Source organism: Myxocyprinus asiaticus, chromosome 27 (genome assembly GCF_019703515.2).
Source record: "Myxocyprinus asiaticus isolate MX2 ecotype Aquarium Trade chromosome 27, UBuf_Myxa_2, whole genome shotgun sequence".
In the NCBI taxonomy this organism is placed as follows: Eukaryota; Metazoa; Chordata; class Actinopteri; order Cypriniformes; family Catostomidae; genus Myxocyprinus; species Myxocyprinus asiaticus.
Window position 1 is genome coordinate 34604452 of NC_059370.1, and position 15098 is coordinate 34619549.

Consider the following 15098-nt stretch of genomic DNA (forward strand, 5'->3'; position numbering starts at 1 on the left):
TTTGAATCATTAGAAATGGGTTATTCATGTTCTTCTTGTCATGTGTGACACACTGTCTCGCGCGGAGACGCTCGTCACACGTGCGCACTTGCTACAGTTAGATTATAACGTGATGGCATAGTGAATCATAATATATGTCACGGTGTGTATCTTATCGTGAAAATCTGCAATTCGAGCTTTATTAAGAGAGAGTTGTTTTTTGTGAGTTAAAGATAAATCGAAATCAAGTGAACAAAAAGGTGAGAGGGTGTAGTCTTAGCCCATTATATAATGCAAAAAAAAAAAAAAAAAAAAAAGGAGCTATACTGCAGAAGACAAATGTTATTGGAGAATGTTGAATATAATATTTAATATTTAAATATTTTAAAATATCTAAAAATCCTTAAAAAAAGATACATCTACCTGAGAAGCAGCATATAAGATATTTAGACTTGTTTTCAGAGAATGTACTGTATCTTGAATATAAGTATATTTTGTCTTTACTGCACTGGCTGAAGTATAAACAAGTGAAAAAATACACTTATATACAAAATACACTTATATTTAAGATACATTCTCTTAAAGTAAGTCTAAATATTTAATATGTTGCTTCTCAAGTAAATGAATCTTGTTTTAAGGATTTTTAGATCATTTTAAATGGAAAACAAGACAAAAGCACTTGATAACAATAGGATTTTTTGCAGTGAATTTTTTAATGAATTAAACAATAAAAATCCAAATATTTTTTTTCCCCTTGTAATTCAGTGAATGTCATTTAGAGGGGTTATTAAAAGATGATTTTGTCCTCTTTATTGTTAGTTAGCACGTTTAATACAACCTTTTAAGTCGGTGCACAAGCTGAGTAATCAGTTAAGAGCTAATGATTAATCATTGCAATAATCGCCCGAATAGTCGAATAATCATTCTAATAATCGTTAGATTAGTCGATTATTAAAATAATCGTTAGTTGCAGCCCTACTGCATATTTATTTATTTTCTTTACAATGAAAGTGAATGGTGACTGAAACTTATACTCTTCCTAACATCTCCTTTTGTGTTCCATAGAAGAAAGAATGTCATAAAAGTTTTCACTATCAACTATCACTTTAAGTGTACAATTCAGTACTCACCAGATACATGAAATGGCCTTTTAATGTTGACAAAGTGTACTGAAAATGTTAACAGATGAAATTCTGAGAGAGAACTTGCTTATAAAATATAATTACAGTGCATATAATTATATATAAAATATAGAGGCCTATATATATTAAAGATTGATATCAATATATTTTCATATTATGTATATTCTTAATATTATAGTATTTAAATTACTATATTATTTATACATATTTTTACATACTTAAAATATATAAATATTCATATTTACCAAACTGAGTGATTCACATGCCAGAGAAAACGTCTACATGTCAGGTGGCACTTCAATATGGAGATGACAGATGTAACAGGTGTTTAAGTGTTTCTCTTCTCCCTGCAGTAGGTTTTCTTAACCCAGAGTAGTTCTGGTAGCATTTTACACAAAGCATTTTCGCTGTTTCTGCCTTTTTTGTCAAGGTGCTGTAATATGTGGGAGCAACATGAAAATGCGGCGTTATGAAAGGTGCAAAAACTAGATAGCTCCAACGTAGCATGCTTATTTGTTAACAGCTTTGCTTTGTTGATTATAAACAGGAGTGATTATCACATTGCTTGCCGAGACAACACCATTCGCATGTCAGATATTAAGTTCAGGAGATAAGCGTGCAACAAACTTACTTGTGCCTTTCTGCGTGCACTTACATGATGCACTTACATGATACTCAACAAGCTTTCATTGAGGTGCACGAGAGATGGATAGATGGATGCGGTAGAGCTGATTTACTTGCGCACATTCTGGAATTACAGATTGATACAAAGACAAGACTATTGATTTAATTTTTTCATCTGTTTTGATTGGTTTACCGATTCTCAGCTAAATGTTTAAGTGACTAAAAGTGTGTAGGAATTTCCCGCATTATGAATGTGGAACATCCAGGGATAATTAAATTTATGAGCAATCCCATGGTGAATTTGTCGGTTATCCTGCTTCTCCATTGTGCACACACACTCACAAACAGTCTTTGTTTTACTGCTAAATGGTAACGTCACTGTGAGTATGTGAATGTATTTATGTGTGTTTCCTTTCGTTTCATATCATCATTCAACAGTGTGCAGTGTAGAAAGCGTTTATCTGAGTTACCGTAGACTTTGTCAGTTCGAAACAGTCTGGCCATTCTCTGTTGACCTCTCTCATCAACAAGGTGTTTCTGTCCACAGAGCTGCTGCTCACTGGATGTTTTTTGTTTTTGGCACCATTTGGAGTAAATTCTAGACTCAAACCAGCTCGTCTGGCACCAACAATCATGCCACGGTCCAAATCACTGAGATCACATTTTTCCCCATTCTGATGGTTGATGTGAACATTAACTGAAGCTCCTGACCCATATCTGCATGATTTTATCCACTGCACTGCTTCCACACGATTGGCTGATTAGATAATCGCATGGATAATTACTGGTGCCAGACGGACTGGTTTGAGTATTTCTGTAACTGCTGATCTCCTGGGATTTTCACACACAACAGTCTCTAGAATTTACTCTGAATGGTGCAAAATCAAAAAACATCCAGTGAGGGGCAGTTCTGTGGGTGGAAAATACCTTGTTGATGAGAGAAGTCAACAGAGAATGGCCAGACTGGTTCGAACTGACAAAGTCTACGGTAACTCAGATAACCACTCTGTACAATTGTGGTGAGAAGAATAGCATCTCAGAATGCTATTCTGAAATGCGAGTTGGTGCTGTTTTGGCGGCACGAGGGGGCCTACACAATATTAGGCAGGTGGTTTTAATGTTGTGGCTGATCGGTGTATATTTAAGAGAAAGACCCCAGTAATCTCACAATTGTTTCTTCTAGAATTTCAGAAGAGATCTCAGTATGTCTCAAACTCTGCTCAGATTTGCCAAAGTCAGAGATTACAATATTCTGTATCTGAGCTCTGCTAACTGCATTCAATTTGTAGCTCTATACTAATAGACATGTCAGCAATTGTCTCATTTGTGTCTATTTTTGATTCTCCTAAGGAATTGTTGAAGAAACATCAAAGACGAAGTTGGTACTTGCAAAAAGCATAACTAAGAACTTGTCTCCTGAGCTGTCAAGGAACAATTTCAAAGCAATAACATTTTCCTGTAGGTTACTGCAAAGTGATGTTTAGTTTCCTTGACTTAAGCAGTCACACTTTTCCTTTGTGCTTTAGGCAGATAGTGAAAGCAACAAAAGCAGAGCAAACAAACTAACCCTCTTGTAAAACTGCACAATTCCATTTTTCAGCACATAGATAAGAGTGGCATTCGAAAAGCATGAGAAGAAATAGAATTGACAAACATACCCGGAATGCTTCTCTAACATTTGTGTGTGAGCGTGAGAGTCTGTGCGCTTATGTGAGTCTACATTTGTGTGTGTTTGAGGATAGATCCTCCTTGCTGCTCTGCACCCATATCCTTGTGTGTTGCTGAGTGTTCATCTGTAATATGTTTTGGCGTTGCCAGGTTGTCTGGACATGGGAGCCGTAATGGAATCAAAGGGAGATTTATGGCAGGCATCCTGACAGCCAGAGAGTGCAGGGCCAAAGCCAAATGAAATTAATGAAATTTGCAAGCAGATTGTGAGAGGAGGGGGACCAGTGCAGCTCTCTGCTTTAACAAACACTATTTAGGTGCCTGTCTGGTTTGAATCTGTATCTTTAACTAAAGGTGCTCATTCCCGTGTCTGTTAAGATGGTCAATTTGACTCTAATGATAGCAGTATATACCAGGAAGGAATTCAATTCAATTTAGCTGTGAAAGTCAATATACTCATCCAAGTGCCTTAGAAAAGGATGAATTTATACAGTGAATTGAATGGCACTGCATCCCTACAATTATCTAAATTGAACAATTGACCTGTATTTTGTAGATTCTTTGCAGAGCTATATTATGTAGACATAACTGAAATGTCACCAATGCAGATGGAATATGTCCATTGCAACTTAACCTAGCACTATGATTCTCATATTTCATAAACCTCTTCATAGTTGCAAGTAATTCTTCATTAGAAATCATCTAATAATTCGACACAATACCCATGGGGCCTTGATTTCTTCAGGTATGGAGTTTTTCTCTGTCACTTTTCCATAAGAGCACCATTGAGCTTTTTGTGAATGCTGAGGACGTATGAGGACAGTGCTTTGCCATTCATGAAGAATTAAAATGCAAAGCCCACGTGAACTCTCATAACTCTCACTGCATTTTATCTGTTTCACATTTAAATCATCAAACGTGTCCTGTTAACGGCGGGGAGGTAACTTCGAGATACATTCGCTCTTGCCCAGCATGATGATAGTATAAACAGTGGCTCTATTTTCCCACTCTGTGGCATATGATCATGGGATGTTATGAGTTTTGCTGTACCAATGTTTGCCCTCCTCTGTGCATGCACTGCATAGTTTGACTTGAAGGATACACAAAATAACTTCATGTTAACATCAAGCTAGCCAAGCACCCAGAGTGCTATAAAGAAAAGAAAGGAAAAAAAAAAAAAAAAAAACGCATGATTGCAGAACATGTCTAAAACCTTTAAGAGTAGTTAGATGAAATAACATATCTCGTTATTGCAATGCAATTCAACATAGTTATTAAGATTTTTTGCCATAATAAAACTTGATTGGTTTAAGAAAAAAGAAAACACACATATCCAGTTTTGGAAGAGGGGCTTACTGAGAGGAGAGCCCAATAACAGCAGTTTTTAATGTCCCTAAGAGGAAATTGCTGGCAATACTGCAGCTGAAACATCATTACGTCCCACGCACGAGCTCGGGCAGAATTCCTCGCTGTGTTTGGATCCATGCCTGATTGTTTATCAGTGAAATTGGTTGTAGCAAGGTCAGGGGGGTTAACCCACATGGTGGTCTCTTCATGTTATGTGAAGCAGGCATGACTCTAAAGCAGACACTCTGATTAGCTGGGCAGATATTCCATATCTCATTTGTTTCCTTCTTGGCCAGTAATTGCATTCTGGTTTTCAAATTATGTTTGCCAGCGTGAGTCTACAAACAAACAAGCTTAATAAAGTTAAGCAAAACCATTGACATGTCAAAAATCATTTGACTCATAAGCATGCATTAAAGAAACCATGCATTAATTCCATGCTTTTGTGTGTAGGGGTTCTTTTTGCTTTCTCAGGTTACTTAAAGTGCATATGATTACGTTGTTTTCTACAGGAGTAAAGCAAGACTGGTGGGGTACACTTCTATGGAACCTTTAATTGCAAAGTACTGGTATAGAAATGTTTTTCATTAGAGACACACAGCACACACACAGAGTGATAAAAGGCCAGACAAATAAAGGAGGATGTGACATTTATGGTCAGTAGAACAATTTGGTCTTTGACTTCAAAGCTGAGGCGTATCATTCCAGAAAGGTGGCAGCAAACTATCTATCTTCTCTGAGATGCTTTTTTCATCCTATAGTAAATGTGAAGTGGCTTCAAACAAAATCCTCATCTCTCTCTCTTTCTCTTTCTCTCCAGGGACCTGAGCGAAAATCAGATTCAGGCTATTCCTCGTAAGGCTTTTCGAGGGATCACCGCTGTCAAGAACCTGTAAGTGTTCCTCCCACATTTCCCCTGGCAACCATTATGTTAATAGCCAGTATGTCATTGGTTTGCATGATTTTACGTACGTTAGTACAAACGCTAAAGGCTTCGGTAAACTTTCCTTTTCCCTGAACTACTAAGATATGGTGTTGTACTCCCACATTAAACTGCAAACGAGAAAGTTGTCCTTTGCATTTAATGAGTTTTACATTTTATTTGAAGGACGGATAACTGAAATGAAAGATAATAATCTCTCTTGGTGAAAGAGGTAAATGTTCAAAATAAATGTGTTTGGTGTCCTACATCTATGCCCCTTGATTCATTTGTCATAACAGTTAATAAGCTTAGCACTGATGAAAATTCAATTAATCAGTATGGTTCAATAAGATGAATATCTTCAGGATATTGCCAGTGAGGAATGTTCCACAGCCATTTGCAATTACAGTAATGGCTTTTGATAAATCTCTGTAACAGATTCAGGGGCTGATCTCACAACTGTGGTCTACGAATTAGAGTCTGATTCCTCATGAAAAATTTAATTTTTACAAGAAACCGATCAATAAATCAATGTCCAATGAATTTGAAACATCACCCAAATTTCTTGGTTCCTCTGGGTTAAAGCTTTAAAGGAATATTTCACCCAAAATGTAAAATTCTGTTGTAATTTACTCACCCTCATGTCATTCCAAACCTGCACAACTTTCTTTCTTATGCAGAACACAAAAGTAGAATTTTTCATTAATATCCCAGTTGTGTTCATGCAAGATTTGAGTTCTTTAGCTCTAAAAACTGCATAAATAAATAAATCTCACTTGAATAAGCATGCCCCTGTGAACGAACTTCTCTCATGCACTCGCAACAGATTTTTGGGTCATTTCTCACCAAAACCTATTGTATGCAGTGGTCGATTCGTAAAAAAATTCCAATGGGGATGGTGGTGTCAAACGTCTGTTTGTTTTTTTGTGGAGGGGGGGGTTGCTAATGCTTATGGGTCATTGACAAATTAGGTTGTCTGAGGTGTTAAAAATAAGAGTCTTTTAAAATTCTAGTTTAAAACACTTGTGTCAAGTTGTAATCCAGTGTGAGTACGCTGTGCGCGTTTGGCTGCCACTTCACATCGGAGCTGTTTGTTTGTCTTTGTTTTGTTCCATCTCGTTGTAGATAGAATGTACATTTAAATGTACACTGGCGGCCAAAAGTTTGGAATAATGTACAGATTTGGCTGTTTCGGAAGGGAATTGGTACTTTTATTCACCAAAGTGGCATTTAACTGATCACAAAGTATAGTCAGGACATTACTGATGTAAAAAAACACCACCATCACTATTTGACTATCATTTTTGATCAAATGTAGACAGGCCCCATATCCAGCAGCCATCACTCCATCACCTTATCTTTGAGTAATCATGCTAAATTGCTAATTTGGTACTAGAAAATCACTTGCCATTATATCAAACACAGTTGAAAGCTATTTGGTTTGTTAAATGAAGCTTAACATTGTCTTTGTGTTTGAGTTGCCACAGTATGCAATAGACTGGCATGTCTTAAGGTCAATATTAGGTAAAAAATGACAAAAAAGAAACAGCTTTAGCTAGAAACTCATCAGTCAATCATTGTTTTGAGGAATGAAGGCTATACAGTGCTTGAAATTGCCAAAAAACTGAAGATTTCTTACAAAGGTATACACTACAGTCTTCAAAGACAAAGGACAACTGGCTCTAACAAGGACATAAAGAGATGTGGAAGGCCAGATGTACAACTAAACAAGAGGATAATGACATCAGAGCCTCTAGTTTGAGAAATAGATGCCTCAGATATCCTCTGCTGACAGCTTCATTGAATTCTACCCGCCCAACACCAGTTTTATGTACAACAGTAAAGAGAAGACTCAGGGGTGCAGACCTTATGGGAAGAATTGCAAAGAAAAAGCCACTTTTGAAACAGAAAAACAAAAAGAAACGGTTAGAGTGGACAAAGAAACACAAACATTGGACAACAGATAATTGGAAAAGAGTGTTATGGATCTTAACCTCATTGAGCTTTTGTGGGATCAGCTAGACTGTAAGGTGCATGAGAAGTGTCCGACAAGACAGCCACATATATGGCAAGTGCTACAGGAAGCGTGAGGTGAAATGTTACTTGAGTATCTGGACAAACTGACAGTTAGAATGCCAAGGATCTGCAAAGCTGTCATTGCTGCACATGGAGGATTTTTTGATGAGAACTCTTTGAAGTAGTTTAAGAAGTTCTGAGCATTTTTTTTTTTTTTTTCAAATTGTAATAGTAATTTTTCACGTTATTAATGTCCTGACTATACCATACATTGTGAATGCCACTTCACAAAAGTACCAATTTCTTTCTATAAGAGCTAAATATGTACATTATTCCAAACTTTTGGCCACCAGTGTATGTTACTTTTCATTTCATACACCCATAAAATTGACATTATTGGATTTCATTCCAATGGTTTTTTGCCTGTTTTCGTGATTTCCCACTGGTGCGCGGGAGCGGGCTGCTTCGCTACTGCTGCAGTGTCTTGCCCGGCCTACCTGATTCCACCGGCCTGCTGCAGTGTCTCGCCTGGCCTACCTGATTCCACCGGCCTGCTGCGGTGTCTCGCCCAGCCTACCTGAGTCCACCGGCCTGCTGCGGTGTCTTACTCGGCCTACCTGATTCCACCGGCCTGCTGCGGTGTCTCGCCTGGCCTACCTGATTCCACCGGCCTGCTGCGATGTCTCACCTGGCCTACCTGACTCCACCAGCCTGCTGTGGTGTCTCTTCCGGCCTGCCTGATTCCATCGGCCTGTTGCGGTGTCTCTCCCGGCCTACCTGATTCCGCCGGCCTTCTGTGGTGTCTCGCCAAGCCTATCTGATTCCACAGGCCTGCCTGCCATGTGCCGTGATTGCTGCGGATGGTGCGGTTGCATTCTCTGATGGAGAGGTTTCATGCTGTGGTGCCGGTCATCATCGAGTGTTCCCTTTCGGCATTTGGTGTCCTGGAGTTTATGCTCGTTTCGTCTCGTTTCGGTCGATGCGGGTTGCTTGGTGCCCCCACTCAACAAGGGACTACTCTGGTCATGTAATTTTTTACCCAACGGTTTTACCCTCATTTAACTGTTTGGTCGGATATGTGCAAATCCACATTTTCACTCCGAACTATACGTTTGACTCCTGGTTCGTTGTGTTGTGCTTGTAAACTTGCCTTGCTTTGTGTATACTGTATTGTTTTATTGTTTTGTTTTGATGTATTTATGCTTGTTGTTGCTTGTAAAGCACTTTGAGCTCGGGAAAAGCACTATATAAATTAAACTTATTATTAATATTATTATTATTATTTTTAATCTCTGTGTCCAATTTTGTTTCATAAATGTTTGAAAAACCTTCATAGCAAGCCTTCATTAAGTCTCAGAAAAAATATCAATATGACTTAAAACTCAGAAATTGAAAATATGCTCATCATAGAAGAGGTGTATTCAAGTAAATGTTTTGCATTTTTTTATGTATTTTTAATGTAATATATCTGGACAAAAGAAATTAGTCTTACGTCATTGACCCTTACACGTGGCCATAATATGCACCTGTTACCCTCTGTTAATGTATTTTATGATTAATTTTGTGAAAAGAATCCATTTTATGACCATGAAAAAGGTTTGGCCTAGATCGTTCGCTCACTGTCACACACCGAGTGAAGGGTGCTTAAACAGTGGTGCAAAAAGTTGTTCTACATACAAAAGCGTTTTATGGGAGAAACCCTGCAAATTGTTTGAGAAGTTTATATTCTTGTTTTGCTGATTTATTAGCGTTTTTCTTGTGATGTGAATTTGAACACTCCCGCAGTGCTTATGTAAATGGTTTGGTCCAACCAGTGCTGATGGAAATGTACCTATTTAACATAGGCAGGAGGAAAGTTGCTCGAGAGATGTGGTTGAATGCAGATGTCTGTATATTGCTCTCCCTCAGTCATGTGAGGTTAAAACTACTGATGGCTAGAAAGAAGTCAGTTCAGAATATTGTTGTTTTGAATTTCATCTTGTTTTCTTTTTTTGACTTTCATGTCATATTGTTTTCTGTTTTGTAAATAGTTTCATTATTTCAGTTTATTTATTACACTTTATCCTGCTTTTGGCCTAATTTGGGAAACAAATAAAAATCCCATCTTTGATGAAATCCTGTCTCCATGCCTCTGAGTGTGCTAGAACATCCTCCTCACGACACCTAGACACGACTTACCTGTGACAATCATGTAGACTATCTCTAAGAGTTATGGAAATATAGTTGGCTTTTGTTTGAAGACAGATTTGTGCCTTTTAGCCAGAGAGAAAGAAGAAGAAAGGGGGAAAATATAAGCAAAGTTGTTAAGTGCAGAGAGGTGAGATTTTGAGAGGCCAAAATATTTCAAGCAGTAGTTTTTCTGATATCATAGTATGCAAATAAGAAGCAAACACTTTTTTTCCAATGCAAGGCACAGTAAGTTTACAATGTATCCAAATCCTCATGAGTAAACTGGGTTAAATGCTGACAATGGTAATGTGGGTCATAATTCCCCGTTGTGGGATTCGAACCCTCAACCTTTCAGTTACAAACCCAGATATTTAACCATTGCAATGCATCTCATTAGGTGTTTATATATCATCAGAATCATTTTTTAATTCTTTTTTTAAGGCACTAGGTATATAGATAGAAAGATAGATAGACAGACAGACAGACAGACAGACAGATATGAAGATAGATAGGTAGATATTGATAGACAGATGGACATATAGATAAGATACAGTAGGTAGATGGATGGATGGATGGCTGGATGGATGGATGGATGGATGGGTGGATGGATGGATGTTTTACTAATGTGTGCTTCTGCCACCCACCCATTTAGATTGAGTTAACTGAGTGTCAGTACCGACTCTGACCTCACTGACCCCTGTCAAATGAATCCCAGGCTGCAGACATACCGTCGCTCATCTATGCAGGTCGTTGGGTCCCTGCAATCACATGTAACGTATACATACTGTACAAACTTGTGCTTTCAAATTCTTAATGCACATATACACCTTTTTGGTGAAGCATGTTTTCCCCAGACATTATTGCAGTGATGTCTATGCTGTTATACAGTGTTTAAGCACCTATCACATCACTGTCATGTGTACCGTCACACTCCAATGGATGAATGATAGGCACAGGTAGGCAAGACTCATTTCTTCAGCCAGAGGTTTTAAGAGAAAAGTACTAACAAGGATTGAGAGAGAAAAAAAGCAGTTGCACTGCCTCCCCATTTCTCTGCAAGGTGACTCTTGATTTAATTTCTGAAATAGTCCAGCCCTCAGTGTTTAAACGGCATAGAAGGAGAGAGAAAAACTGTTCCAGGAATGAATTGATTTTCTCATATGTTTTTTCTACCTTAATGTCCTCTGTTTAAAAATGGCTATACACGCTTTGAGGCAAGTTGAGTCTCTTTTCTCCATCTCTTAAATTGTCCTTACTTCTCAACAATAGCTATGTTTCCATCCAAGTTGCTAATTTAATCTGTACAGAAAACCATAATATCTCAAAAACAATGTGCAAATAAAGCCGCTTTTCCATCCCATGTGTTCGAAAGAACAAAATCGTCACTTTCGGAAAAATTGTAGCCACTGTGGCTCTTTTATTAATATAATACTTGCAGTTTAGAACACGTTGACAAAACACTTAACAACTTTGTCTCATGTCTGGGAGTGACAGCGCATCTCACTGTTCTGGGAGTACTATGTGTGTGTGCATTCCTCCATCCTTATGACTTCACCGTGCGGATCTATAATATATTTTTCAAAAGTGTCAATAAACCTGCTCTTCATCACAGTTCAAGTTTGTATTTGATTTATTTGCACTGAAAACTCTTTGCAGGCTTTGGATTTTCTAGACACTATTATTTCAGGATGACCAGAGCAACATTTCAGATGCGATGATTGGTCCGCTGGTTAGTCCAGTTATTAATGAGTTATTCAGTCACATTACTTTTTTGATGTGCATCTTGTATTCCTGATAAATTAAAAAGGGGTTTATTCTGTAAATGTGTTTCCATCATAGTTTATGCGCATTTCTTTTATCAAATAAAAAGTGAATCCACCTCAAGCGAGCGTATAGGTGGATTTTATTTGCATCTTAGTGTTTCCATCGAGCAGTTTTGTGCAATATCTCAAAATACGTGGATGGAAACAAAGCTAGTTTTACTGGCTACAGCATGTTGGAGTCAACATCCCCTCTTCAGCAACCAGCCTCAACCTTTTACAGAAGGGCCATCTGGTTAATATGGTCAAGATGGGTCCTCCAGCTAACGAGAGTCTATGTTGCACCTTATTAAACCAGACATAATATCTCTGTCTGAGTTTATGGCCTTAGCTGTTCCCTCCTACTGTTTGCCAGACATGCTATGCTGGCCATGTTACCATCAGGTGCAGGTGTTGTTGTAGATTCGCTCATCATAGACACCGTGAGTCCTTTGATGAAAGCACACAGACTCTTGCCTGATGATCTCTATGCCAGCAGGTTATGGATCTCATTATATGAGGTTCTGTATGAGCGACAAATTCATGGGAATTGAGGCTTACACACATTCATTCCGTTGACATTGTTATTCATAGCGGATGAAAAGGCCGGACTGCTCTACTTGTCGGCACATGTAGAGTACACAATACTATATCACCGGAAGCCAAGGTATAATTAAAAGAGCTCAGTGGCTTGTTGTCAAAAGGATACAAGAACATAACTCTGGCTGCAGTGCATACAATTCGATAAACCATCTTTGAGTACAGATTCATGCACAGTTTCATTTTTTGCCTTTGTGGGAGGCACTCATCTGGGTGCTAATAAAAAACCTGTCCTGCTTCATGCTTCTCTATGCAGAATGTCGCACTGTCTGTGCATGGTTTTGAATTATGGGCAAAAGGGCAAGGAGCAGACGCTGGCTGCTTTACGAGCTCCTGCACCTAGCAGACGGGGCTATGTAGACGGCAGAGCTCAGCTTTTGATGTGCCCTGCTGGTGTTGAAACGCAGTACACCTCATGCTTAGAGCAGTGAGGAAAAGCTGACCCCACAACAGCCTATCAAGACTGGCAGATCTGGACATCACAGATTCATATTTTGAACAGCTCTGATCATGCATCGCCTTGGCTGTACTGATACTCAGTTCTGAGTCATTTGTTGCATTAGCTATCGAGTGTAAATAAAATACAGCCGTGTGGCTGCTGGTTAGCAGACTGACTATGACAGTTTAATAGTCTGGTAAAGGGAAGGAAGACATACTCTATCTGTTTCTGGTCATGTCACTTTTTCTTCAGATGGGACACTGGCAGGACGGGAACTCTAAAGTGCCAATACGTCTCATGACTGAGTTGATTAAAGGCCAATGTAATTAGAGCAGGGAAATTAAAACTGGGACTTCCATTACCCACTACTGCTGTGTCCCACCTCGCAAAACACTCACCAGACACACATATATGGACACACACTGTACACTCGTTTACGTATTTTAAGGCAGCTATTCATCCTTGACTATGATAATTATTATCTTTGTTAAGAGTCTCTTGCACAAGATCAAACTGATTTACCCTAGAGATCAACTCACACTTCGACATAATGCTCCACACTGCAGTGCACTTTTATTATCCTGCAACAGATTCCTTGCATCCATTGACTGTTTTGTTCTCAAGAGGAGTGGTTTCTTAAAAGTCTTGTTATATCTTAAATGAAAAAACAATGCAAACATCATAAAAGACTGGCGATTAAGTTGTGCACATACAGGTTATTTAATTTACACATTAATTGATATTGCATCCGCAATGGGTGGCTCCCATTTAGCCTCTTATGAAGACAGATGCAAGTCATTTAAAACGGAGGGAGGGAGAGAAATAAGAAAGGGGCGGCAGAGATGCCCAGTTCTTCTTTATTACCCATCTCTAAAGATGCGAAGACATCGTGTCTGTCGGGGGTCAGATGTCACCGGAGCCCTGTGTGCCGAACAAATGACTTAAGAAAAGCATTCAGAATCCTTGTTCTTTATTCAAGCCTCTTTTAAATCTAAAGAACACAGAGAAAGGGAGTGGTAACTAGAGAAAAGGAGGGGTGGATACCATAGTCTGCAAATTAGAGTAAAAGGGAAAAGACTGAAAAAGGAAGAAGCGCCCCTCACGTCTGCTCCCCCAGCTCTGTGACCCCGGCTGATTTATGAACCCCCTTCCTTTAATGAAATTGTTTCTGTGACAGAGCCGGTAAAAGCTTGTAATGGATTGGCTGCTCTAATGTAATGAAATTACTCCCTTTCTGACTTTAAAAAAGGAGAGGGGGGTGAACGGGAGGGTGGGTGTTGGGGTGGGGTAGAAAATGCAATTAATATTTACAGAGAACTGACAGACGGGGTGGGCTGTGCACTATAGCCAGCCTCCTTCTGCCTCTCTTTCTCTCTTACCTCTCTTTGCCCCCACATTCAGCAGTGTGGAGAGAGAGAGAGCCTGTGAAAATGAGGCAAGATAGAAGGAGAGAGAGAGAGAGGTTATAGCCACCCAGGCCACTTTTAGCCAGCTGGTCCTTTATCCTGAATGCGGTGAGGAGAGGGGATCAGATATGAGATGTCTACCTCCCCTCCGCAGCCCCCTCCGCTCCCCCCACCCATCCACCCCTCCCTTCAGCCCCCACCCGTTCGTCTGCAGACCTGCTGCTGACTCCTGTCTCTCATCTGCAGGCAACTGGACAGCAACCACATCAGCTGCATCGAAGATGGAGCCTTCCGAGCCCTGCGCGATCTGGAAATACTGTGAGTCCCACTCCCACCTCCTCTGCGGGGTCCTCTCCTCACCTCTCTGTCTCTCTTCACTCCAATGCTGTCTCTTTCTCTAACTCTGTCTCTGTCTGAGTGTTACTTGATTGTTTGTGAAGGAAAAACTGGACCTGTGGCGCATAGCCTGTCCGGTCACTGCTGCCTATGTGTGTGAGCATGCATGTGTGAAACTTGCTTGTTTGTCACTGTGTGGTGCATTATTGCCGCTTCAAAAAGTGTCTTGAATTTTCCGCCTTTAGTGCGCCTCACTGTTTAAAGTATCTGTCTAGAACGTCTTATGATGTGTGCAGATTCATGTTTCCTACATTAATCCTGGTGTTAGACCCACTTAGGCATGCAGATCTCTCCTCTGTCACCTGCTGTGAAGTCTTTGGTGCTCTGCGTTCTCCTTCAACACTAACATTTATAAGCCAGTAGCTTCTCTCTGAGCTCAGAGTGTATAAAGATTCAACAGCAGGTTTAGTCAATCCAAAGCAAATGCTTTGATAGCATAAGAGAGATTTGATATTTTTGTGAGTGTTCATTGGTTGACCCAGTCTACTAATGGTAAACTGTCCCAGTCTAAACTGTAAACCATGTAAAACTGGAAGTGCATGGCATGCGGGGGGGTCTAACCATCACATCTCCATCAAGCCAATTGGCAGA

The 15098-nt window shown here is 39.5% G+C and overlaps 1 protein-coding gene across 2 annotated transcripts in view; it reads left to right on the forward strand.

Moving 5' to 3' along the window:
• LOC127418211 (slit homolog 3 protein-like) overlaps nucleotides 1-15098 on the forward strand; it is a 235366-nt gene that overhangs the window by 131142 nt on the left and 89126 nt on the right. For both annotated transcript variants that reach the window (XR_007893387.1, XM_051658665.1), the window contains exons 6-7: nucleotides 5581-5652; nucleotides 14358-14429. Coding sequence is in view for 1 of the 2 variants with exons in the window: in XM_051658665.1 (XP_051514625.1) it covers nucleotides 5581-5652; nucleotides 14358-14429 (144 nt within the window). In the remaining variant the exon portion in view is untranslated. The remainder of the gene's footprint in view (nucleotides 1-5580; nucleotides 5653-14357; nucleotides 14430-15098) is intronic.